At 41.9% G+C, this 24370-nt stretch overlaps 1 protein-coding gene across 4 annotated transcripts in view; it reads left to right on the forward strand.

Annotated features, from left to right (window-relative positions):
- Window positions 1-24370, forward strand: part of LOC130274353 (fibrocystin-L-like) — a 191926-nt gene that overhangs the window by 109954 nt on the left and 57602 nt on the right. For all 4 annotated transcript variants that reach the window (XM_056522599.1, XM_056522598.1, XM_056522600.1 and 1 more), the window contains 10 exons: window positions 2575-2820; window positions 5608-5757; window positions 7003-7180; window positions 7389-7545; window positions 7968-8124; window positions 8977-9056; window positions 9152-9281; window positions 16466-16595; window positions 17108-17349; window positions 19474-19610. In XM_056522599.1, coding sequence (XP_056378574.1) covers window positions 2575-2820; window positions 5608-5757; window positions 7003-7180; window positions 7389-7545; window positions 7968-8124; window positions 8977-9056; window positions 9152-9281; window positions 16466-16595; window positions 17108-17349; window positions 19474-19610 — 1607 coding nt within the window. The remainder of the gene's footprint in view (window positions 1-2574; window positions 2821-5607; window positions 5758-7002; window positions 7181-7388; window positions 7546-7967; window positions 8125-8976; window positions 9057-9151; window positions 9282-16465; window positions 16596-17107; window positions 17350-19473; window positions 19611-24370) is intronic.

A 24370-nucleotide genomic window follows, 5' to 3' on the forward strand; every position in this document is an offset into this window, starting at 1 on the left:
GCCATCAGTGTCATGTCCGATACACGCTACAGCAGGAGCTTTTTATGCTAAACCATTGCTGTTGTAATCAATATTCCTGATGAACCTAACAGCGTGAAACGCATTGAATCTGAATACAGGAGGAGAGAAGTAGCTGCGATGGCATCTCTGATACATCAATGAAGCAAGCTTGGGACCACAGGCTTTTTATTAACATTGCAGCACCTTATTCAGTCATGGCCATAAATGTTGGCACCCCTGAAATTTTTCGAGATAATGAAGAATTTCTCACAGAAAAGGATTGCAGTAACACATGTTTTCCTATACACATGTTTATTCCCTTTGTGTGTATTGGAACTAAACCAAAAAAGAGAAGGACAAAAAGCAAATTGGACATAATGTCACACCAAACTCCAAAAATGGGCTGGACAAAATTATTGGCACCCTTAACTTAATATTTGGTTGCACACCCATTAGAAAAAATAGCTGAAATCAGTCGCTTCCTATAACCATCAATAAGCTTCTTACACCTCCCAGTCGGAATGTTGGTCCACTCTTCCTTTGCAAACTGCTCCAGGTCTCTCAGGTTTTACATTCAGTCCATTTGTTCATCCCCTACATCCCCTGGTTTCTGCTGTATACTTATTCCATATCTAGTCTTGTTCATTTATTAATATCTGGTGTTTACGTGATTCCAGTTTCTGAACTGTATGTTAGTGCACTATATCCTGCCCTGTTTGCATATTTATATCCTGCCTAGTTTATCTGGTTGTTTGGTTGTTTTTCTGCTATGCTTCTGACCTGTCCCTGACTATGTACCTTTACTCCCATTGCACTTTAGCGCAGGGAGGGACAGGCTCCAGGTTGTTGATCCGCTGTGTAGGGTGGAGGGGCAAGTAGGCAGGGAGGGTGTTTCTAGGGACAGCTTAGGGTTCACTCTCTCTGTCCAGACCCCCCGGTCATGACAATTTATCAGTCTAAATCTGACAATAGATGCAAGATAATATTGGCTTAGGGTCCTATTATATTTATAGACCTATATCTGATATGAAATATGAGCTCCCATCGAGCAGATCGCTGCTTGTCCACATATGCTTTTTACATATTTCAGTGATGTATGGTGAGGGCTTCAAAAGAAAATGCCAATACTTGCCAAGGCCAAGTTCACAACTGCTCTTCTAGCCTTGCAAAGTTGTAGAAATTGATGCAGATTATTTCATATCTTTTTATTTCATATATTTTTTTTTCCATTTTATAGTCCATTTTACTGTTATTCCGGTCATTATTCTATACCCACAAACGCAAATTATGAACATGCTCATTATTTTTACAGCTTCTAGGAATTATGGCCTTTTTTTAAACAGCACATTATTTTTCACAAACATGTGCCCAATAGCTGACTATCCTTTGACATTTTGATCAGTGGCTTTTGGGTGCTAGTCTACTATAATGGACATTCATTATATGATTAGCCAATAAACAGCTCATAGGAATTTGTTTTGTCTGTTCTATTTTTTTAATTTCTTTTGCTCCCTATTAAATCAGGTGATTATTATTTTTTTACTGCTCAAAGTTTTCAGCCAAAGGACCTCTAGAACAAAGAAATTATGGGAGTCATTTATTAAGCCACGTTAGCGGCATATATCCTCCAAAAGTCGCAAATGGGCATCTTTGCACAGAATTGTGCGACTTTTGGGGATGTCCACTTGTGCCAAGATAGAGTGAAGGGGATTCACGTGGACGGGGTGCATTGGCAGGGAGGGGCACACCCTCCTCACATGCGACTTTAGGACTGACACCTAAGAAATATACACCACCTCAATAGGTGTATATTTGTGCTCTGGGCACAATGGAAGTCACTTGATCCAGCTAAACCAAAATGGGTGAAGATTTATCTATATACAGTGCACCAAGATGCAACACATAGTAAATGTACCTACATATATGCTGGCCCTTCATATTGGTGGAGCACATACCGTTACCTGTCTTTTTCCTGGATGTTATTTGTCTTTTTTTTTGCTGCACTGTTGCTCTTTCCTACGCTTTTACATTTTATGTTGCGGTAAAGGAACTAAGAATCTATGTTTAAGGTGGACAGGCCCTATTTTAATGAAATCTACACATTGATAAATTAAAGGGAGCATGTCACTATTAAAATGCTATCTGATCTATTGGCATCATGTTATAGATTAGGACAAGCTGAGCATATTGATGTATATCTTTGTGGGAAAGGAATCAGTATAACTTGTAACTAATTGATTAAAATATCTGATCTTTGCTATTATTAGGAGTCCAATAGGCGGCCCTATCATTGCCTACTAAACTCCTAAGAATAGAAGGAGCAGGAATTTTAATCAATAAATTACAAATTATACTGAATATTTCCCCACAGAGATACATTAATCTAATCAGCTCTCCCAGCTCTATAACATGATACTAATAGATTAGATAGCATTGTCATAGTGACAGGTTCTCATTAAAGTTTTTTTTTTTTTAAAAAGCCCTGTAGTAAAAAAGCAAAGAAAGTTCAGATGAGCACCAGGAATGCTGGATTTACACGTCTTCATGTATCTTGCACTTTATTTTGTTCCTCAGGAATACCAGGAACCACAATCACATTGACGGGTTCTAGTTTTGGTTTGGATGCCTCTAAATTGACAGTGACCATTGGCAATGCCACGTGCTCCATCACATCAGCATCTGACAGTCAGCTAAACTGCACTGTAGGACAATACTGGGGCGGCACATTCCCTGTTACGTTGCAAAATGAGAAGGGATTTGCAAAATCCGGCGCAAGGTTTACCTATGACCTTAGTATGACTGGGGTCTCTCCAAATGAAGGTATGTCTTATTTTGGTATAGTTGGCGGCAACCACTATGTCCACTGTTACATGTCCCATAGGTATGTTACTCAGGTTTCTAGACTCATTCATGGCAAATATGACTAAACATTGATGTGAAAAAAAAGTACACCAAGGTTCTATTAAGATGCAATTTATCCATATTCAACCTTCAAGACATAATGTCCATAGTATCTATGCATCAATACATCTCCTATATACATATATAGGCTACTCTAGAACAGATATTGTATACTATAAAAAAAAAACAGAGTCAAAAATGCCAATAAAATATACCTTTTATTTCATTATTTAAAATATAAAATCAAATCAATACATTTACATGATAAATGAACAAAGAGCTGATGTCTGGTGACTACTGAACCACAATACAAGCAATAAAGTGCTCACAAAGGGAAGGTGCCAGGTGCTGTAAACTATATATGTATGTTGATGACCCCAAGCATAGAATATCTCACTTCTAACACATTTCCGGACATGCGCACCAGCAGACAGGCGCCTTCCAGCGCAGGGTAGAGTTACCTCTGTCAAGCGCATGCGCACTTTGGGATACATTTAAGTGATTGGAAACAGAAAACACCACAGTTATTTTGTTAAAGGGCCAGGCTCTACAATAATGGTAGTGTGTGTGTGTGTGTGTAATATATATATATATATATATATATATATATATATATATATATATATATATATATATATATATTATACTTGGAGTCTGGTTTTATATATACATATCTATGTCCTAATTAAACAATATACATATATATATATATATATATATATATATATGTATATATATATATATGTATATATATATATATATATATATATATATATATATATATATATATATGTATATTGTTTAATTAGGACATAGATATGTCTCCACCTCTTCATATACAAAAAGTAATCCTATCTAAATTGTCATACAGTGAAATACACCTCTGTATACTCATTGAAACAATATTTGTGAAAAAATCTGTGCCAGTGAATACAAATATTTCTATGTATAATTACTACAAAAAATACATCACACTTTTTTCTATTATACAAATCAATTAAGTGCTTATCCACACCAAACTAATTTGGTGTGGATAAGCAGTGCTCTCTGCTGACACCTGATGTCATATTAGGAATTGTCCAGAGCAGGAGAAAATCTCCATTGCAAACCTATGCTGCTCTAGACAGTTCCTGACACGGACAGAGGTGTCAGCAGAGAGCACTGTGGACAAGACAAAAAAGAAATAAAAAAAAAAAAAGAATTTCCTCTGTAGTATCCAGCTGCTAAAAAGTACTGGAAGGGTAAAGATTTTTTTAATAGAAGTAATTTACAAATCTGATTAGAAAGATTCACTAGCGCTGAATGGATTTGGATGTGATCAGTGGCTGGACTGCTGCTTGGCCAATAGATGTGCTCTCCTGATAATGCACACCGATATATAATGGATATGACAAAACAAATTATTGAATTGGCAAGCGCTGTATCAGACACAAATCTATTATGGCTAGGTGGTGGGGACTAACCTGATGCTGCTGTAGGAGGAGGGGAGGATCCTGATGGTATGGAAAAGACTGTGGATGGTGTGAGGAAGTGCTCACCTGGTGATCGAAAAAAATGGGAATGCAATGACTGGATTACATAAAGATATGCATATTAATTTGAATGAACTCTATCTGTAAAACATGGTCTACCTTTAAATGATCGGTCACGCTGGTGCGAGCGATGATGGTTGGAATGGCTGATGTGGTAAGCTGATGGAGTGATATTCCTACGGATTAAACAATCTAGTTATGGTGAAAAGTATGATGGATACTTTCAGCAGAGTCGTTCTTATCAATACCTGTTCATGAGCTGTGTTACTGATTCTGTGTTACAGCTCATGAACAGGTATTGATAAGAACGACTCTGCTGAAAGTATCCATCATACTTTTCACCATAACTAGATTGTTTAATCCGTAGGAATATCACTCCATCAGCTTACCACATCAGCCATTCCAACCATCATCGCTCGCACCAGCGTGACCGATCATTTAAAGGTAGACCATGTTTTACAGATAGAGTTCATTCAAATTAATATGCATATCTTTATGTAATCCAGTCATTGCATTCCCATTTTTTTCGATCACCAGGTGAGCACTTCCTCACACCATCCACAGTCTTTTCCATACCATCAGGATCCTCCCCTCCTCCTACAGCAGCATCAGGTTAGTCCCCACCACCTAGCCATAATAGATTTGTGTCTGATACAGCGCTTGCCAATTCAATAATTTGTTTTGTCATAATTTACAAATCTGTTTAACTTTCTAGCATCAGTTCATTTAAAAAATAAATAAATAAAAAAAAAGTTTTCCACCGGAGTACCCCTTTAATGTGAGATATTCTATGCTTGGAGTCATCAACATACATATATAGTTTACAGCACCTGTGCACTTTATTGCTTGTATTGTGGTTCAGTAGTCACCAGACATCAGCTCTTTGTTCATTTATCATGTAAATGTATTGATTTGATTTTATATTTTAAATAATGAAATAAAAGGTATATTTTATTGCCATTTTTGACTCTGGTATTTTCTATAGTATATATTAAATTTTGATGTGGTAGTTGTGTATGTATGACTGGAAATTTAGGTTTGAGAACTCTGAGGTAAAAATTGAAAAACCCTTGAGAGACGTGTAATGGTTGTCATTGAGTTGTTCTAAAAGTTCTGTAGTGTTTTACTTGAAGTGCGTCTTCACTGATCATCATTTCTACTTCATCCTATGCAGGCAGTTTTGGTGGAGGATTAACTCTTACAATCTCTGGCTCCGGATTTGATAACCAGCAGTCCAAGGTGTTTGTGTGCAATTCGGAATGCAAAGTGATCCAACAGAGATCAGATACAGGTTTTCTGTATTGTGAAGTGCCCATGTGGAATGGTGAGAGAGCTGCTATAATAAGATCAGCTTGTTATTTGTATCTACTATCTATGCAGTATTGAATAACATAAGATTCTCTGTATGGAAATTATATACATGACCCCGGAGTACATTTGAATTTCCTTTCTGTTTGACCACAGTGCTCTCTACTGACACCTCGGTCCATTTAAGGAACTGTCCAGAGTAGGAGCATATCCCCATAGCAAACATATCCTGGTCTGGACAGTTCCTAAAATGGTCAAAGGTGTCAGCAGAGAGCACTGCAGTCAGACAGAAATGAAATTCAAAAAGAAAAGAACTTCATCTGTATTATACAGCAGCTGGTAGGTACTGAAAGGGTTAAGATTTTTAAATAGAAGTCATTTACAAATCTGTTTAACTTTCTGGCACCAGTTGATAAAAAAAAAAAAAAAAAAGTTTTCCAGTTTTCTTTAATTCTAGAAACATGACAGTGAGGTTTCTTAGTCTGCACAGACTCCATATTTTAGACATAAAGAACATCTCTGGGATTAGGTAGAACGAGCTGTACATGTCAGGACATCCATCTAATGTGTGCCAACTGCAGAAAGTGGCCCTGCCTGCATGGCTAATATTGCTGTAGAATAATTTTAGCCACAATGAGTTGCTGCAATTCTAAAGTCCAATAGAGGTCCTGTGCAATACTAGATGCTTGTCTGTAATAAAGTAGCTATACAGTTTAATCTAATATATTACATTTAACAGATATGCTTCAAACTGTAGTCACCAAGGTTAGGAGATCTATGGGCTGTGTGGCAGAGAGAACCACCTTCATTTTAAATGGTGGTCACCCGTAAAGTAACTCACATGGTTTCTATATCACCATTACACCATAAGTGGCAGAACCTAATAGAAGGAAAATATGCATCAATTTTCCATAAGTGTGCTAAAAAAAAATCTGTAAATTTCCAGTTATTACTTTAAATACAACTATGGATAAATATATATTGCAATTGTTATTATCATTTAATAAAAAGTTGATGTTATTTAAATTGATAGTTAGAGCTTTAATGCAGACAGGCTTACTAAATAAAAATAAGGCACATCTCTACTGATTTCAATTGTAAAATTGGTCACTGATGGCTGATTTGAGTAAGTGGTGGAAGTTATGGATCCCTGTTTGGGAAAGGGGTGAAGGAATTTTCAAGTATTAGACATTTATGGCATAACATCTTGATGTGACACACTGTGGCTTATCCTAAACATTTACATCATGTCTTCCATCAGATACTAATACCACTTCCAAAAGCTGTAACGTCACTGTGATGAATGGAGTTGAGTATGTTCAGATCAGTAACTCCTTTACATACTCCTCCGCATTAACCCCTGTTATATATGACATCGCCCCCAAGAGAGGAGGCACTGCTGGCGGAACCAGACTCACAATCACCGGATCCCAGTTCAGGTATGGGCCATATATACAAGTAGTGTTAGAGGCTGCTTCTCTACATTTCCCTACAGGCCATGTGGAAATGTGGTGGCAGTCAACATCTGTGAGACTGACCACATGATAAGCTGCTGCCCTGGACATTGGATTTACTATGCTTTTTTTTTAGGACTTGCATTGTTAATATGTCAGCAAATAATTTTAATTTTCTCTTTTGCATTTGTAGCTCTAACATCTCAGCGATCACTGTCACCGTAGCACAGGCCATATGTGATGTCCAGTCAGCTAACAGCACAAGCATTGTATGTATAACCAATGCACAGTCTCCTTCACAAAGAACCAAAGTCATGGTATACATTGACGGCCAAGGAATTGCTAAGATGGTAAGGAAAAAGACTGGGAATTTAATTCTACTTCACTCAAATCTGTATCAGCACATGTTACAATTTTGGGATACTTGATCAAGGAAGAATCTTCCCAAAAAAACGTCAAGAAGTCTAGGCTGGTGCACACCTTTTTCTATGTGAAAATCCAGGAGTACCAAGAAATATCATATTTTTAATAAGCCGCTATCCAATTAATAGGCTATTAAAATTAGGTCCTGAAAGTGGGGGTGCCCAGTTCTTTTTCCTGGTAGGGAAGCAGTGGCTCATATATAGTCACTCCTATTTTAGCGGAGTGATCACGCATGATGAAAATAATCATTCCTGATTTCATGTCCTGTGTTGCATTGAATTTTAGTACTTTTCTAGGCAGGAATACCATTTTTTTTACATTTTTGAATTTGTTATTTTTCTTTTTAAAGGACAATGCAGACTTTTTCTACATCGATGTCTGGTCTTCTAAATACACCTGGGGAGGAGAATCTCCACCAGATGAGGGGTCCTTGGCGGTTATCACAGCAGGGCAGACAATATTGCTGGATGTTAGTACACCAGTATTGAAGATGTTGCTGATTCAAGGTAATAGCTCAATATCCCATAAACTGCATTGCTGTAATAGACTATTCAATAAGCATTTAGGGCCTACAACAGAATTAAAATGTTTTCATTTTTTCTTCCCACTCTCCTTTGCGTTTTCTGTCCCTCTGCTTATTTATTTCTGGATGTAAAAGCTGTGAAAAAGAAACAAAATATACACCTTAAACACATAAAAAATGATGTCTAGTTTAGAAAACCAATTTTTACACATTCACTACCCTAACGTAAAACAGAAAATAACGAAAGAATGGCCGTTGCTTTGGAAGACCTGCCATATTCAGCTATATAATCTTACTAATATGCCACCTTGGACCTCTCTTGTCAGTCTTGTGTACCTCTGGTCACCCCTGTGTGCTGATATCATCCCTAGATGATTTCCATTTCCAGTCACAGGCCATGTTGATGACATTACTATTGATGGATGATCATTATTATGGCCAGTAATTGGCTATGGCTGTCACTTAACACATTGTCACTTTGAATATCCCATCAATCTGCAAGAGAAGTCATAAATGTACAAGGCTGGAATACCATTAGTAGGTTAGTATTCTAGGTATATAAGTGGGGTGTACAACAAGATTCAGTTTATACAACTGAGTGAAAAGGCCCTCTCATTTCTACCTGCCCTCGTCTGTGTGCACCGCAGAATTTGAATAAAGTAGACCCTTTTGGTGAGTGCCTTCTCTGTCATCTATTGTCTCATTAGTTTATACGACTGGGTTGGATCATTTGTACAAAGAAAAGAAACAAGATCTAGTGGCTTTATCCCTTTTCCAAGTCTTCAATGTGATGTATTGCATTGATATTACATAGTCCTTTCTGTTTTTTGAACAGGAGGAACTCTGGTGTTTGATGAAGCTGATATAGAGCTGCAGTCGGAGAACATCCTCATTACAGATGGAGGCACTCTACAGGTACTCAAATCCTAAGATTTATTATGGAAACAATTGGCTAAGAGAAATTAGATGGGATTATTGGATTACAATTTTTTTTTTAAATCTACTTTTAGATTGGAACTGAGGAGGCTCCATTCCAGCACAAAGCAATAATCACTCTTCATGGCCATTTGCGTTCTCCAGAATTACCACTGTATGGGGCTAAGACGTTAGCAGTGAGGCAAGGCATTCTGGATCTTCATGGTAAATATAAATAGAATAACATGTATGACAATAGGCTATACAAAATGCATAAAATCCTTTTTACAATTACGACTACTTTAGTCCATTCTCATCCCCTTTGCATTCAGTATTCTGTTGTCTCAGCTGGGAGCTCACGTCTACAATCAGCTCCCTGTTGCTTCAGGGTTGGTGAAAAGTATTTGCATTCTGACAGGCAATGTCCTTATACTAAGAAATGTTAGTAAAAGTAATCTAGCGAGTAACACAATACAGAGGATTGCATTGTAAGAGATCAGAAATAGCATTAGTGACCGGCAGCATCCTAAGTGCTGCATAGTCAATGAATCTACATACAAAGTTGAGTAACTTGAGTATATACATTACATAACTTATTTTGTAGTGATTCATAGTTACTGACACAAACTAACACAAACTCTAAGTGGCAGTAATAGTGAATCTACTGTGTTGAATCAGATTTGGTGTAGGGCTGAACTAAGTGGGGTCTCAGGGTTCAACTGGTATCCATCCTTTAACCCTTGAACAGGGATTTGGACTTCACTGTATGGGAACTCCAAGTCACTATGTTTAGAGTCAGCAATGGCTAGTAAGTGTGAAAAGAAAAAGTTGATCAGGCTGACATTAGGGCAGGCAGAGTTTGTTCATTGGTTAATTGAGGCAGAAAATAATTGAAGAGCATAGTCAGAAAACTAGACAGGCAAGAGCTGGAAAATGTTATCAGGAATACACATTTGCAGCTCTTAGGTCCATGGACCCTTATTTGCTTAGGAAGGGAACGCAGCAGAAGGAGTCCTTCATATAGTGTATGGTGCCAGTGCATTGGAGGATGAAGGAGATTGACAATGGGTCTTTGGCCTTTAAGTGAGCTGATGCCATCTTGCATGCACTCTAACTTGTGTGGCTGGGGCATTAAGCTGGAGAGTGACATATACAGACTGTACAAATCCAAAGAAGAAGCGGCACTCCAATGTGGCAAAAAATGGTGTGTTTATTCACCCATCCAGTTACAAGTGCTACGTTTCGGTCTGCCTAATGAGACCTTTCTCAAGCCTTGAGAAAGGGCTTGAGAAAGGTCTCATTGTGCAGACCGAAACGTAGCACTTGTAACTGGATGGGTGAATAAACACACCATTTTTTGCCACATTGGAGTGCCGTTTCTTCTTTGGATTTGTTTCTTCATGGGACATTGAGTCTTGTCTCCAGTAGCAGAGCACCCACTAAGCCCAGAGCCTTTACACAGTGCCGGTTCCTTTCCACATATGGTGTGATATACAGACTGTATATACAGTCATGGCCGTAAATGTTGGCACCCCTGAAATTTTTCAAAAGAATTGCAGTAACACATGTTTTGCTATACACATGTTTTCCCTTTGTGTGTATTGGAACTAAACCAATAAAGGGAGAGAAAATAAGCAAATTGGACATAATGTCACATCAAACTCTAAAAAGTGGCAAATAACACCTGAAAGCAGATAAAAGGAGAGAAGTTCACTTAGTCTTTGCATTGTATGTCTGTGTGTGCCACACTAAGCATGGACAACAGAAAGAGCAGAAGAGAACTGTCTGAGGTCTTGAGAACCAAAATTGTGGAAAAATATATACAATCTCAAGGTTACAAGTCCATCTCCAGAGATCTAGATTTGCCTTTGTCCACAGTACGCAACATTATCAAGTAGTTTGCAACCCATGGAACTGTAGCTAATCTCCCTGGGCGTAGATGGAAGAGAAAAATTGATGAAAGGTGTCAACGCAGGATAGTCCAGATGGTGGATAAGCAGCCCCAAACAAGTTCCAAAGATATTAAAGCTGTCCTGCAGGCTCAGGGAGCATCAGTGTCAGGAAAAACTATCCATTGACATTAAAATGAAATGAAACGCTTTGGCAGGAGACCCAGGAGGACCCCACTGCTGACACAGAGACATAAAAAAGCAAGACTACATTTGCTAAAATGAACTTGAGTAAGCCAAAATCCTTCTGGGAAAACGTCTTGTGGACAGAGGAGACCAAGATAGAGCTTTTTGCACATCATTCTACTGTTTACCGAAAACGGAATGAGGCCTACAAAAAAAAAAAAAAAAAAAGAACACAGTACCTACAATGAAATATGGTTGAGGTTCAATGATGTTTTGGGGTTGTTTTGCTGCTTCTGGCACTGGGTGCCTTGAATGTGTACAAGGCATCATGAAATCTGAGGATTACCAACGGATTTTGGGTCACACTGTACAGCCTAGTGTCAGAAAGCTGGGTTTGAGTCCGAGGTCTTGCGTCTTCCAGCAGGACAATGACCCCAAACATACGTCAAAAAGCACCCAGAAATGGATGGTAACAAAGCGCTGGAGAGTTCTGAAGTGGCCGCAATGAGTCCAGAGCTAAAATCCATTGAACACCTGTGGAGAGATCTTAAAATTGCTGTTAGGAAAATGTGCCCTTCTAATGAGAGAGACCTGGAGCAGTTTGAAAAGGAAGAGTGGTACAACGAGAAAAAAAGCATGGTCTCAAATGGCAGGAAATGTTCAACCCCAAATGCAGTTGTGCATTTATGCTGGGGGAACAAATCCTGCGCTTGTGATCCATTGCTAAGGGCAATACCCAGTATAAAATGCATACATCTGCCTGCAGCAGACTATAAGTGCCACAATGGCATCCTACTCCCAATGAAAAGTGTAGATGTGTAACATATAGAATAATGCATAAAATGTAGGTGCACTACTGTGGTAGATGTAGACAGTAACATATGACTAACCCTCAAAATGATGTTAAAATTGAGACATTAGCCAGTATATCCTTATATGAAGGACATAGCTGAGCCCGGACACCAACGCCAAGGTTTCTCAAGGACCTAACACTAAACCTACCTGTGCCGTATGGGCAATACCAGGGGCCAATGGGCAATTACAGCGGCGTTAGGTCTGACTCACAGCCTGCTCCCAGTTCACTCCAGTGTGGCTAAGCACACATACAGTGGGAGGGGGAGGAAGGCTATGAGCCCCACTCAAGGTGGCTGATATATTGCCAGCCTCACAGGGGCACCAAAACGCTGCCTATAATAGTGATTAAGGCGCATTAAATTTGGAGTTTATACACCTCCAAGTAAAAGATTTGAACAACAAGAAAAAAAACGTGGTCTCAAATGGCAGGAAATGCTCAACCCCAAATGCAATTGTGATCCATTGCTAACGGAAATACCCCATAAAATGCATACAATGGGGGATGCCTGCAGCAGACTACAAGTGCCACAATGGCATCCTACACCCGATGAAAAGTGTGAATGTGTAGGATGCCATTGTGGCACTTGTAGTCTGCTGCAGGCATACCCCATTGTATGCATATTTATTCTGGAGATTTCCCTTAGCAATGGACCACAATTGCAGGATCTGCTCCCCCAGTATAAATGCACAACTGCATTTGGGATTGAGCATTTCCTGCCATTTGAGACCACGTTTTTTTCATGTTCTTCAAATCTTATACTCTGAGGTGTAAACTCCAAATTGAATGCTCCTTAATCCCTATTAAAGATGAGCCAATCAAATCTGACGAATCCAAATTCGTTACGAATTTCAGGAAAAATTAGAATCACGGCGATATTCACATTCGTTGTGAATCAATCCAGCGAATCGCTTCATTAACCGGACAAAGCCCATTTTAACCTTAAAGGGGTACTCCGGTGGTTGATTTTTTTGACTATATGGCATCTTCTTTGTAAGTTTAGTTTTTTGCAATATACATGTGTTATATGTTTTGGCAGCATGTGTGTGTTTTTCTTACCTGTTTGTTGGGCAGGAAGTTCTGTAGTTCAGAGGGTTTTCTTTTACTGTTGTCCACAGTTCTGAGTCTGTTGTGGACAAGATGTCACAGCTTTTTTTTTTCTCTCTGTCTGCATTGAGAAAAATAAGCCACACCCCCTCATCTCATCCAGCTGAGTACACAGCCCCTCACCTCCCCTCCCCCTGCTCTGTATTCTAAGGACGCAGGTCTGCACAGGAGAAGGACCTCACAGAGAAGATAAGTGTTATCTGAAGGGAAGGATGAGAAGGTGCACGGGCTGGGGATTTATGGACTGCAGGGGAATAAATCTCATACTGGGAATTATCTCTATATGTGAAGGGGGAGGGGGGGGGGACTCTTGAATGACACATGCTGGGAGTTGTAGCCCTGTTGTGTGTGCGTGTGTGTGTATGCTAGGTTACAAACCAGTGTGCCTCCAGCTGTTGCAAAACTACAACTCCCAGCATGCCTTGACAGACTTTGGGCATGCTGGGAGTTGTAGATTTGCAACAGCTGGAGGCACACTGGTTGGGAAACACTGTTCTAGCCTATTCAGCATACACATCATGTTACACCAGTGTTTCCCAATCAGTGTGCCTCCAGCAGTTGCAAAACCATAACTCCTAGCATGCCCAAAGGCTGTCAGGGCATGCTGGGAGTTGTAGTTTTGCAACACCTGGAGGCACCCTTGTTGGGAAACACTGGTGTATGCCCTACAGAGGTGTGATGAACTACAACCCCCAGGAGACTACAGAGGCAGCACGGTGTTATACCACAGACTGAAGACTCCTGAATGACACATGCTGGGAGTTATAGTCCCTTTTGTGTGTGTATGACAATGTATCCCAACCAAGGCTGATTATATTAGTGTGCTGTGTATAAGGGGGCGACCCGGGAAAAAAGTAGGATGGGTAAAGGGCGGAACAAACAAACAAAAAAAAAAAAAAGGAGCCGCCCCAAACCAGCAAGGCATGTGGCATGCTGGGATTTGTAGTTTTCAGCACAGAAAGAAACAGGAAATAGAAGCAAAGATAGGAAAACAAAGTGGGGGATAAAAAGACAACAAAGAACGGAAATAGAATAGCCTAAACAACAAGAATAGAAATGAAACAAAACAAATAGGGTAAGTCTAAAACGGAAAAACACGTTGACCACCGGAGTACTTTTTTTTAAGGACCAGGCCAATTTTATTTTTGCATTTTTGTTTTTTCGCCTTCTAAAATCCATAACTCTTTAAAATTTCCATCTACAGACCCATATGAGGGATTGTTTTTTGCGTCACCAATTTTACTTTGTAAAGAACCCTCTAATTTGACCATAACATGTACGGCAAATCCAAAAAAAATATTTTTTTAGGGAGGAAATTTAAATGAAAACCACAATTTTGCACATTTTGGAGGGTTTCGTTTTCACACTGTACACTTTACACACTTTACGGTAAAAATGACATGTGTTCTTTATTATGTGGGTCAATACAATTAAAATGATACCCATGGCTAGATACTTTTATATTTTTGTACCGCTTAAAAAAAATCTAAAACTTTTTGTACAAAATCAGTAATCTAAAATTGCCCTATTTTGACCACCTATAACTTTTTCATTTTTCTGTATATAGGACAGAGGGCTCATTTTTGCGCTGTCATCTGTACTTTTTATCCATACCACCTTTGCATATATACAACTTTTAGTTCATTTTTTATTATTTTTTTGGGGAATAAAATGTGACAAAAAGAAGCATTTTTTGACTTTTTTTTATTTTTTACATTTACGCCATTCACATTACGGGATCATTAACATAAAATTTTTATAGTTCGGACATTTATGCATGCGGCAATACCAAATATGTTTATAAACAAAAAATTTTTACGCTTTTTGGTGGTAAAATGGGAAAAACTGACAATTTTCATTTTTATTGGGGGAGGGGATTTTTCACTTTTTAAAACTTTTTATATTTACATTTTCCAACTTTTTTTTTTAACACTTTTTATGTCCCCATAGGGGACTATCTATAGCAATCATTTGATTGCTAATACTGTTCAGTGCTATGCATAGGACATAGCACTGATCAGTATTATCGGTGATCTTCTGCTCTGGTCTGCTCGATCTCAGACCAGAGCAGGAGACGATGGGAGACAGACGGAGGCAGGTGAGGGGACCTCCATCCACCATTACAGATGATCGGTTTGCCGCAGCAGCGCTGCAGGCGATCCGAGCATTGCCGCAGATACCTTGATCTGTACTGAACAAGGCATTTGAAGGGTTAATTGCGGACATCCGCACGATCGCGGATGTCGGCCATTACCGGCGGGTCCCCAGTTGCTGATTAAAGCCGGAACCTGCCGTGTATGATGCAAGCACCGCTCTGATGCTCGCGGTCATACACAGGACGTAAATGTACGTCCTGGTGCGCGAAATACCGCCAAACCAGGACATACATTTACGTCCTTGGTTGTTAAGGGGTTAAACTCCATTTAGTGCGGTCCAGGCTCCAGGGCATCTAAAATGGCGGATCCCCATGTGAAGACATAGGGCAAGGAATCCTGGGAAGGAGGGAACAAGGGTAGGTGGGATGACCCTGAATCACATGCAGGATGCAGCCTATCAGCAGCCAGTCACCCCTGTGATGTCACAGCCCTATGTAATCGGCAGCCATATTGCAGCCTGTCACTTCATCCTTTCACTGCAGAGAAATATATAGGGAAAGACAGCTCTGTGTGTTACACAGAAAAGCTTTTTCCAGCAGCGATTAACCTCCTAGACAAGTCAGTGTTCTGTTGCACAGAGGGACAGAGCAGTGTGTCTTTCACAGAAAGGCATTATTACTGCAGCGATTTACCTCCCAGTTACTGACTACAGCGTTCTATTACAGAGAGCAGTGTGTTGCTCTAGAAACTGTGAAAGGCCAAGGAAAAGTACTCACCGGCTGGTGTTGTACTGAAATACTTTATTATGCGTACTGTAGCGCATTTTTCTCCCCTCATAAGTGCATACAACATACGTAAATCTAAGTGGTGTACTATTTTGTACTTGTTAAACTCTCAAGGGCCTAGATACTGTGAAAGGCCAGGCAAAAGTACTCACGAGCTGGTGTTTTACTCAAACACTTTTTTAAGCGTACTGTAGCGCATTTTTCTGTCCTCATAAGTGCATACCACATGCCTACATCTAAGTGGTGTACTATTTTGTACATGGATGGCGAACACTTTAGAGGACGTAAACTCAGGCAAAACAAAACTTTACTAAGTAAGTGAACACGTTACATAATCCTGTTCACCTACACTATAACCCAATGTGTTGGGTTTAGTGTGGGTGAACTTGCTGACAGTTTTCCTTTAAAATAATTCTATATGTTAGCTGGTATTTCAAGGTTTGTGTTTTCAGATAAGGATTCTGGGTAATGCATATGTTTTTGTCTTTTCTAGGCATTCCCGTGCCTGTCACATGGACCAGACTTGCTCAGACAGCTGAGTCAGGGAGCTCCAACCTAATTCTACAGCACAACGTGACTTGGAAAGCTGGAGATGAAATAGTGATTGCATCAACAGGTGACAGGTATATATACCACATGCTCACTAACTACAATGTGTTTAGAAATTTGCATTAGAGTTACTTTGAGGTCAGTGTTAAAAAGAAGTACCAATACGCAGGGGCATGCCAAAAAAAAAACTGCTGTTTACTTTTTAGATCTGTTTCTTGTAATCTAGATGATAGCCAATATGGCCGCCATTATGGATTCTACATGGCCTATCATTCTTTTAGCTTCTTAAGTTACAGACAGTTATACTGTGCTTCTTTGCTGTTGTATAATAATCTATTTTTGCCTCTTAGGAACATTATAATTAAATGGTGCAGACAGTAGGTTTTGAGATTTACCTAACACCAGCCACATGGCCAAAAGATACCTCAGTCTGAAAATGACTGAAAATGAGAGTGTTGTGGGCATGCTCTGTAAGGAGAAATCACTATGCAGCAGATGTGCTTTTGTTATGATAGATTTCTCTTAAAATTTTACATCATTCTCTGTATATAATTTAACCGCAATTTATTTTATTATCCTTTGACAGACTGAGTCAAAGTCAAAATGAGAAGCGGACTATACAGTCTGTATCTGCAGACGGCAAAACCATCACCCTAACCAAGCCATTACAGTACAAACATTTGGGGATCTCAGTCACTCTACCCGATGGCACTGTTTTTGAGGCCAGAGCAGAAGTAGGTCTGCTTACAAGAAACATCCTTATCCGAGGGTCCACCAATGTGGAATGGAGTGACACAATACCAGCCTGTCCTGATGGATTTGATCCTGGTAATGTTATAGTTTGTTCAATTTCACGATACAAGTGCTGCAGGCATAACATACATCATATGAGGTCTTCTCTGTGAAAGTGTATACTCCTTTAACCTATTTGATGGTCATCTCTTTGTATAAATTAGAATTTTTTTTTGAGAATTCAGTCACATCTGGGCAGGGAAGGAGTGCACACTATTCTCGCCCACTCCCCCTATCCCTGCCTACTTACGTACCCACCCTAGGTAGCGGGTCTGTAACAACGGTGATGGTCCCTACTTACAATAAGTGAGGGCAGTCCATTAGAAATAATAAACTATAATGCAGACAGAGGTCGGGACACAGAATGCAATGACTCAGACTAAGAAATAATAACTAAACATACACATAATTGTTACGCCGAGCGCTCCGGGTCCCTGCTCCTCCCCGGAGCGCTCACGGCGTCTCTCTCCCTGCAGCGCCCCGGTCAGACCCGCTGACCGGGAGCGCTGCACTGACATTGCCGGCGGGGATGCGATTCGCATAGCGGGACGCGCCCGCTCGCGAATCGCATCCCAAGTCACTTACCCGTCCCGGTCCCCGGCTGTCATGTGCTGGCGCGCGCAGCTCCGCTCTCTAGGGCGCGCGCGCGCCAGCTCTCTGAGACTTAAAGGGCCAGTGCACCAATGATTGGTGCCTGGCCCAATTAGCCTAATTGGCTTCCACCTGCTCCCTGGCTATATCACCTCACTTCCCCTTCACCCCCTTGCCGGATCTTGTTGCCTTGTGCCAGTGAAAGCGTTTAGTGTTGTCCAAAGCCTGTGTTACCTGATCTCCTGCTATCCATATTGACTACGAACCTTGCCGCCTGCCCCGACCTTCTGCTACGTCTGACCTTGCCTCTGCCTAGTCCTTCTGTCCCACGCCTTCTCAGCAGTCAGCGAGGTTGAGCCGTTGCTAGTGGATACGACCTGGTTGCTACCGCCGCAGCAAGACCATCCCGCTTTGCGGCGGGCTCTGGTGAACACCAGCAGCCTCTTAGAACCGGTCCACCGGCACGGTCCACGCCAATCCCTCGCTGACACAGTGGATCCACAACCTGTAAGCCGAATTGCGACAATAATAGGTCGCTGTCACCAGTCTGAGTTGATACCAAGAGGTTACAGATAAGCCAGTAAACAGAGCCAGGAAAAGAGTCAGAGAGTGGAGACAAAGGGTCAAAATGCCAGATATCACAGATACAATATAAATGCTATCTAGAAGTACACAGAGCCCTTTAGAAGGCAAGGTGTGAGAGCAGACTGACAGCTTATTTAGGAGCCAGAACAGGTGCTCTGATCAAGGTAAGCTGGCCAGTCTCAGCAGACAGGCTTAACCATAGCAACAAGACCAAACAAAAGCTCTCAGTGCAGATTAACCCTTTGGGTCCTTACAAATACTAATTGACTCAAACAAGCCCCATATATTCTGTTGTATGTAGTTAGATAGACTTGAAAATGGTGTCATTAAATTGAACTTTATTAAAATAAAGTTTAATATTTTAATACATTAAACTTAAATATACATTTTTGTTCATAGGTGGTGGGTCTAAATTAGTTGGAAGAAGTTAATTTGACTTTTGTGTGGAAAATTTGCATTTGTGTGGGGGCAATGTGTACATGTGGAACTTAAAGTTCTAAAGTAGAGATGAGCAAACTTCCAGTAATTTGATTCTTCACGAAGTTTTGTATCGGCTCGGCAGTTGCTGACTTTAGCCTGCATAAATGAGTTCAACTTTCAGGTGCTCCGGTGGGCTGGAAAAGGTGGATACAGTCCTAGGAGAGAGTCTCCTAAGACTGTATCCACCTTTTCCAGCCCACCGGAGCACCTTAAAGCTGAATTCAGCAAAGTTAGGCTAAAGTCAGCAACTGCCGAGCCGAGAAGTTTGTGACAAATCGAATTACTGTAAGTTCGCTAATCTCTATTCTAAAGCTTCATCCATGACTTACAGTAAATGGCTGGCAGCCCTTGGATAATAGTCTAATCCAAGCAATTATGAAGCTCTTGAACGATTGTTCTCTAAGACTATTTTAGTGTGTAAATTTCTAAGTATTACAGTTTATGATGTTGATTAAATGAAGTATTTTCATGCCATCAATATATCATGTTGTCATCTTGGTTTAGGTGAATTTGCCACACAGACGTGTTTCCAGGGACGATTTGGTGAGGAAGTAGGAAGTGATCAATTTGGGGGATGTATAATGTTCCATGCCCCACAACCTGGTAAACTTCTGTCCATTGGAAGAATAGAATATGTGGAGGTATGTGTAATAGTTATTATCTAATCAGCATCTACATCAATATCTTTATTCCACATTGATTTAATAGTGACAAATTTATGTGTAAATGTGCAGACATTGATGTGGATGTTGTCCAAAACAACACCAAGCCTGTTGTATTCATCATATCTCAGTAGCATAGCAGTAGTTTACTGGCCTATACCTTACCAGCTGCAATTCGTGTTCCAAACTGTGGACACTGTTATATAGCTGTTAGTGCAAGAGACACAAGGTACCTTTTATATATATCTTTCGGTGCATCCATAACATACAAATATGCTTACATTCTCTGATACTAAGTGTTAATAAGGCATTCCCAAGACCTTGAAGTGCTGAGGACTGGAAATTCTCCTTACTCCCCCTTCCTTTTCTTTCCCTACTTGATTGACAGTCAGATGGAAGCCGAGCCCAGTTGTCAATTAAGGAGTAACTTCAGGGGTTTGGGACCAGCCTTTTGACACATGACACAGGAGTATAACATTTTTCTAAGTTTTGGAAGTACAGAAAGATATATGAAAGGTCCCATGTGTCTCCTTGCCCAAACAGCTATCTGTTAGAATGTGAATTGCAGCTGAAATATTTCCTAAAGGTCCATATTTCTTTAAATGGAATCAATCAGCAGATTTTAGCATAAATAATGTTTGGCAATGCATTATTTATGCTAAAATCATTATCCTCACCATCCCTGGGGGGCGTTTGTGCCCCCAGGGATGGTGAAGATATTAAGTTATAAAGTCCCCCCCCCCCCCCCAGCCACCCGGCAAGTAGTCCCCTGGGTGGGGACTGTTAGTTACCAGCACCTGGTGCTCCGCTTTGCTCCAGCCGTGGCCCCGCCCTGATGGCTTGAATGACGGCTTGCGTCATTGGGTGGCAAAACACAACACCATAATAAATCTCTACCATGTCTGCTACTGACAAAAAAAAGTAACAAACAATAAAGCTGATTAGATTTTAAAGCTTTAAAATTGTTCACTCGTCTTTTCAGGCTTGGATTTTTCACATTTAACAGAGAGGTTGAAAAAAAAATCACTATGAAAATGAAGGAAAAAAGGAAACCGTACACAAGACCTGTCACGATGCCGGCTGGCGGGTAGTGGATCCTCTGTGCCAGAGAGGGATTGGCGTGGACCGTGCTAGTGGATCGGTTCTAAGTCACTACTGGTTTTCACCAGAGCCCGCCGCAAAGCGGGATGGTCTTGCTGCGGCGGTAGTGACCAGGTCGTATCCACTAGCAACGGCTCAACCTCTCTGGCTGCTGAAGATAGGCGCGGTACAAGGGAGTAGACAGAAGCAAGGTCGGACGTAGCAGAAGGTCGGGGCAGGCAGCAAGGATCGTAGTCAGGGGCAACGGCAGGAGGTCTGGAACACAGGCTTGGAACATACAAGGAACGCTTTCACTGGCACAATGGCAACAAGATCCGGCAGGGAAGTGCAGGGGAAGTGAGGTGATATAGGGAAGTGCACAGGTGAAGACACTAATTGGAATCACTGCGCCAATCAGCGGCGCAGTGGCCCTTTAAATCGCAAAGACCCGGCGCGCGCGCGCCCTAGGGAGCGGGGCCGCGCGCGCCGGGACAGGACCGAGGGAGAGCGAGTCAGGTACGGGAGCCGGGGTGCGCATCGCGAGCGGGCGCTACCCGCATCGCGAATCGCATCCCGGCTGGAAGCAGAATCGCAGCGCCCCGGGTCAGTGGATCTGACCGGAGCGCTGCAGCGGAGAGAGTGTAGCGAGCGCTCCGGGGAGGAGCGGGGACCCGGAGCGCTCGGCGTAACAGTACCCCCCCCCTTGGGTCTCCCCCTCTTTTTAGGGCCTGAGAACCTGAGGAGCAGACTTTTATCTAGGATGTTGTCCTCAGGTTCCCAGGATCTCTCTTCAGGACCACAACCCTCCCAGTCCACTAGAAAAAAAGTTTTCCCTCTGACCTTTTTAGAGGCTAAGATCTCTTTGACAGAGAAGATGTCCGAGGAGCCGGAAACAGGAGTGGGAGGAACAGATTTGGGAGAAAAACGGTTGAGGATGAGTGGTTTAAGAAGAGAGACGTGAAAGGCATTAGGGATACGAAGAGAAGGAGGAAGAAGAAGTTTGTAAGAGACAGGATTAATTTGACACAAAATTTTGAAAGGACCAAGATAGCGTGGTCCCAACTTGTAGCTAGGGACACGGAAGCGGACATATTTAGCGGAGAGCCATACCTTGTCTCCAGGGGAAAAAACGGGAGGAGCTCTTCTTTTCTTATCCGCGAACCTCTTCATGCGTGATGAAGCCTGTAGGAGAGAATTTTGGGTCTCTCTCCATATAATGGAAAGGTCACGAGAAATTTCATCCACAGCGGGCAGACCAGAGGGCAAGGGGGTAGGGAGGGGGGGAAGAGGGTGACGGCCGTACACCACGAAAAATGGGGATTTGGAGGAAGATTCAGAGACTCTGAAGTTATACGAGAATTCGGCCCATGGAAGGAGATCTGCCCAGTCATCCTGGCGGGAGGAAACAAAATGTCGCAAATAATCACCCAAGACTTGGTTAATTCTTTCTACTTGTCCATTGGACTGGGGATGATATGCAGAAGAAAAATTTAATTTAATCTTGAGTTGTTTACAGAGAGCCCTCCAGAATTTAGACACGAATTGGACGCCTCTATCCGAGACGATCTGCGTAGGCAATCCGTGAAGACGAAAAATGTGTACAAAAAATTGTTTAGCCAACTGAGGCGCTGAAGGAAGACCAGGAAGAGGGATGAAATGTGCCATTTTGGAGAATCGATCAACGACCACCCAAATAACAGTGTTGCCACGGGAAGGGGGTAAATCAGTAATAAAATCCATACCAATCAGAGACCAAGGCTGTTCGGGGACAGGCAGGGGATGAAGAAAACCAGCGGGCTTCTGGCGAGGAGTCTTATCCCGGGCACAGATAGTGCAGGCTCGCACAAAGTCCACAACATCCGTCTCCAGAGTCGGCCACCAATAGAAGCGGGAGATGAGTTGCACAGATTTCTTGATGCCCACATGACCAGCGAGATGGGAGGAGTGACCCCATTTGAGGATTCCGAGGCGTTGGCGTGGAGAAACAAAGGTCTTTCCTGGAGGAGTTTGCCTGATGGAGGCTGGAGAAGTGGAGATCAGGCAGTCAGGTGGAATGATGTGTTGCGGAGAGAGTTCAACTTCTGAGGCATCCGAGGAACGAGAGAGAGCATCGGCCCTAATGTTCTTATCGGCAGGACGAAAGTGAATCTCAAAATTAAATCGGGCAAAGAACAGAGACCACCGGGCCTGGCGAGGATTCAGCCGTTGGGCAGACTGGAGGTAGGAGAGGTTCTTGTGGTCGGTGTAAATAATAACTGGAAATCTTGATCCCTCCAGCAGATGCCTCCATTCCTCAAGTGCTAATTTAATGGCTAGAAGCTCTCGATCCCCGATGGAGTAGTTCCTCTCCGCCGGAGAGAAGGTCCTAGAAAAAAAACCACAAGTGACAGCATGCCCGGAAGAATTTTTTTGTAAAAGAACAGCTCCAGCTCCCACTGAGGAGGCATCAACCTCCAATAGGAAGGGTTTGGAAGGGTCAGGTCTGGAGAGCACGGGAGCCGAAGAAAAGGCAGACTTGAGTCGTTTAAAGGCGTCTTCCGCTTGAGGAGGCCACGACTTGGGATCGGCATTTTTTTTGGTTAAAGCCACGATAGGAGCCACAACGGTAGAAAAATGTGGAATAAATTGCCTGTAATAATTGGCGAACCCCAAAAAGCGTTGGATAGCACGGAGTCCGGAGGGGCGTGGCCAATCTAAGACGGCAGAGAGTTTGTCTGGATCCATTTGTAGTCCCTGGCCAGAGACCAAATATCCTAGAAAAGGAAGAGATTGGCATTCAAACAGACATTTCTCAATTTTGGCATAGAGTTGATTGTCACGAAGTCTCTGAAGAACCATACGGACATGCTGGCGGTGTTCTTCTAGATTGGCAGAAAAAATTAGGATATCGTCCAGATATACAACAACACAGGAGTATAGCAGATCACGAAAAATTTCATTGACAAAGTCTTGGAAGACAGCAGGGGCGTTGCACAGGCCAAAGGGCATGACCAGATACTCAAAGTGTCCATCTCTGGTGTTAAACGCCGTTTTCCACTCATCCCCCTCTCTGATGCGGATGAGGTTATAGGCGCCTCTTAAGTCCAATTTAGTAAAGATGTGGGCACCTTGGAGGCGATCAAAGAGTTCAGAGATGAGGGGTAGGGGGTAGCGGTTCTTAACCGTGATTTTATTAAGACCGCGGTAGTCAATGCAAGGACGTAGGGAGCCATCTTTTTTGGACACAAAGAAAAATCCAGCTCCGGCAGGAGAGGAGGATTTACGGATAAAGCCCTTTTTTAAATTTTCCTGGACATACTCAGACATGGCAAGAGTCTCTGGGGCAGAGAGAGGATAAATTCTGCCCCGGGGTGGAGTAGTACCCGGGAGGAGGTCGATAGGGCAATCATAAGGCCTGTGAGGAGGTAGAGTCTCAGCTTGTTTTTTGCAGAAAACATCCGCGAAGTCCATATAGGCCTTAGGGAGACCGGTTACTGAGGGAACCACAGAGTCACGGCAAGGGTTACTGGGAACCGGTCTTAGACAGTCCTTGGAACAAGAGGGCCCCCAACTCTTGATCTCCCCAGTGGACCAATCCAGGGTTGGGGAATGAAGTTGAAGCCAGGGAAGTCCAAGGAGAATTTCCGAGGTGCAATTGGGGAGGACCAAAAGTTCAATCC

The sequence above is a fragment of the Hyla sarda genome, chromosome 5 (assembly GCF_029499605.1).
Source record: "Hyla sarda isolate aHylSar1 chromosome 5, aHylSar1.hap1, whole genome shotgun sequence".
Lineage (NCBI taxonomy): Eukaryota > Metazoa > Chordata > Amphibia > Anura > Hylidae > Hyla > Hyla sarda.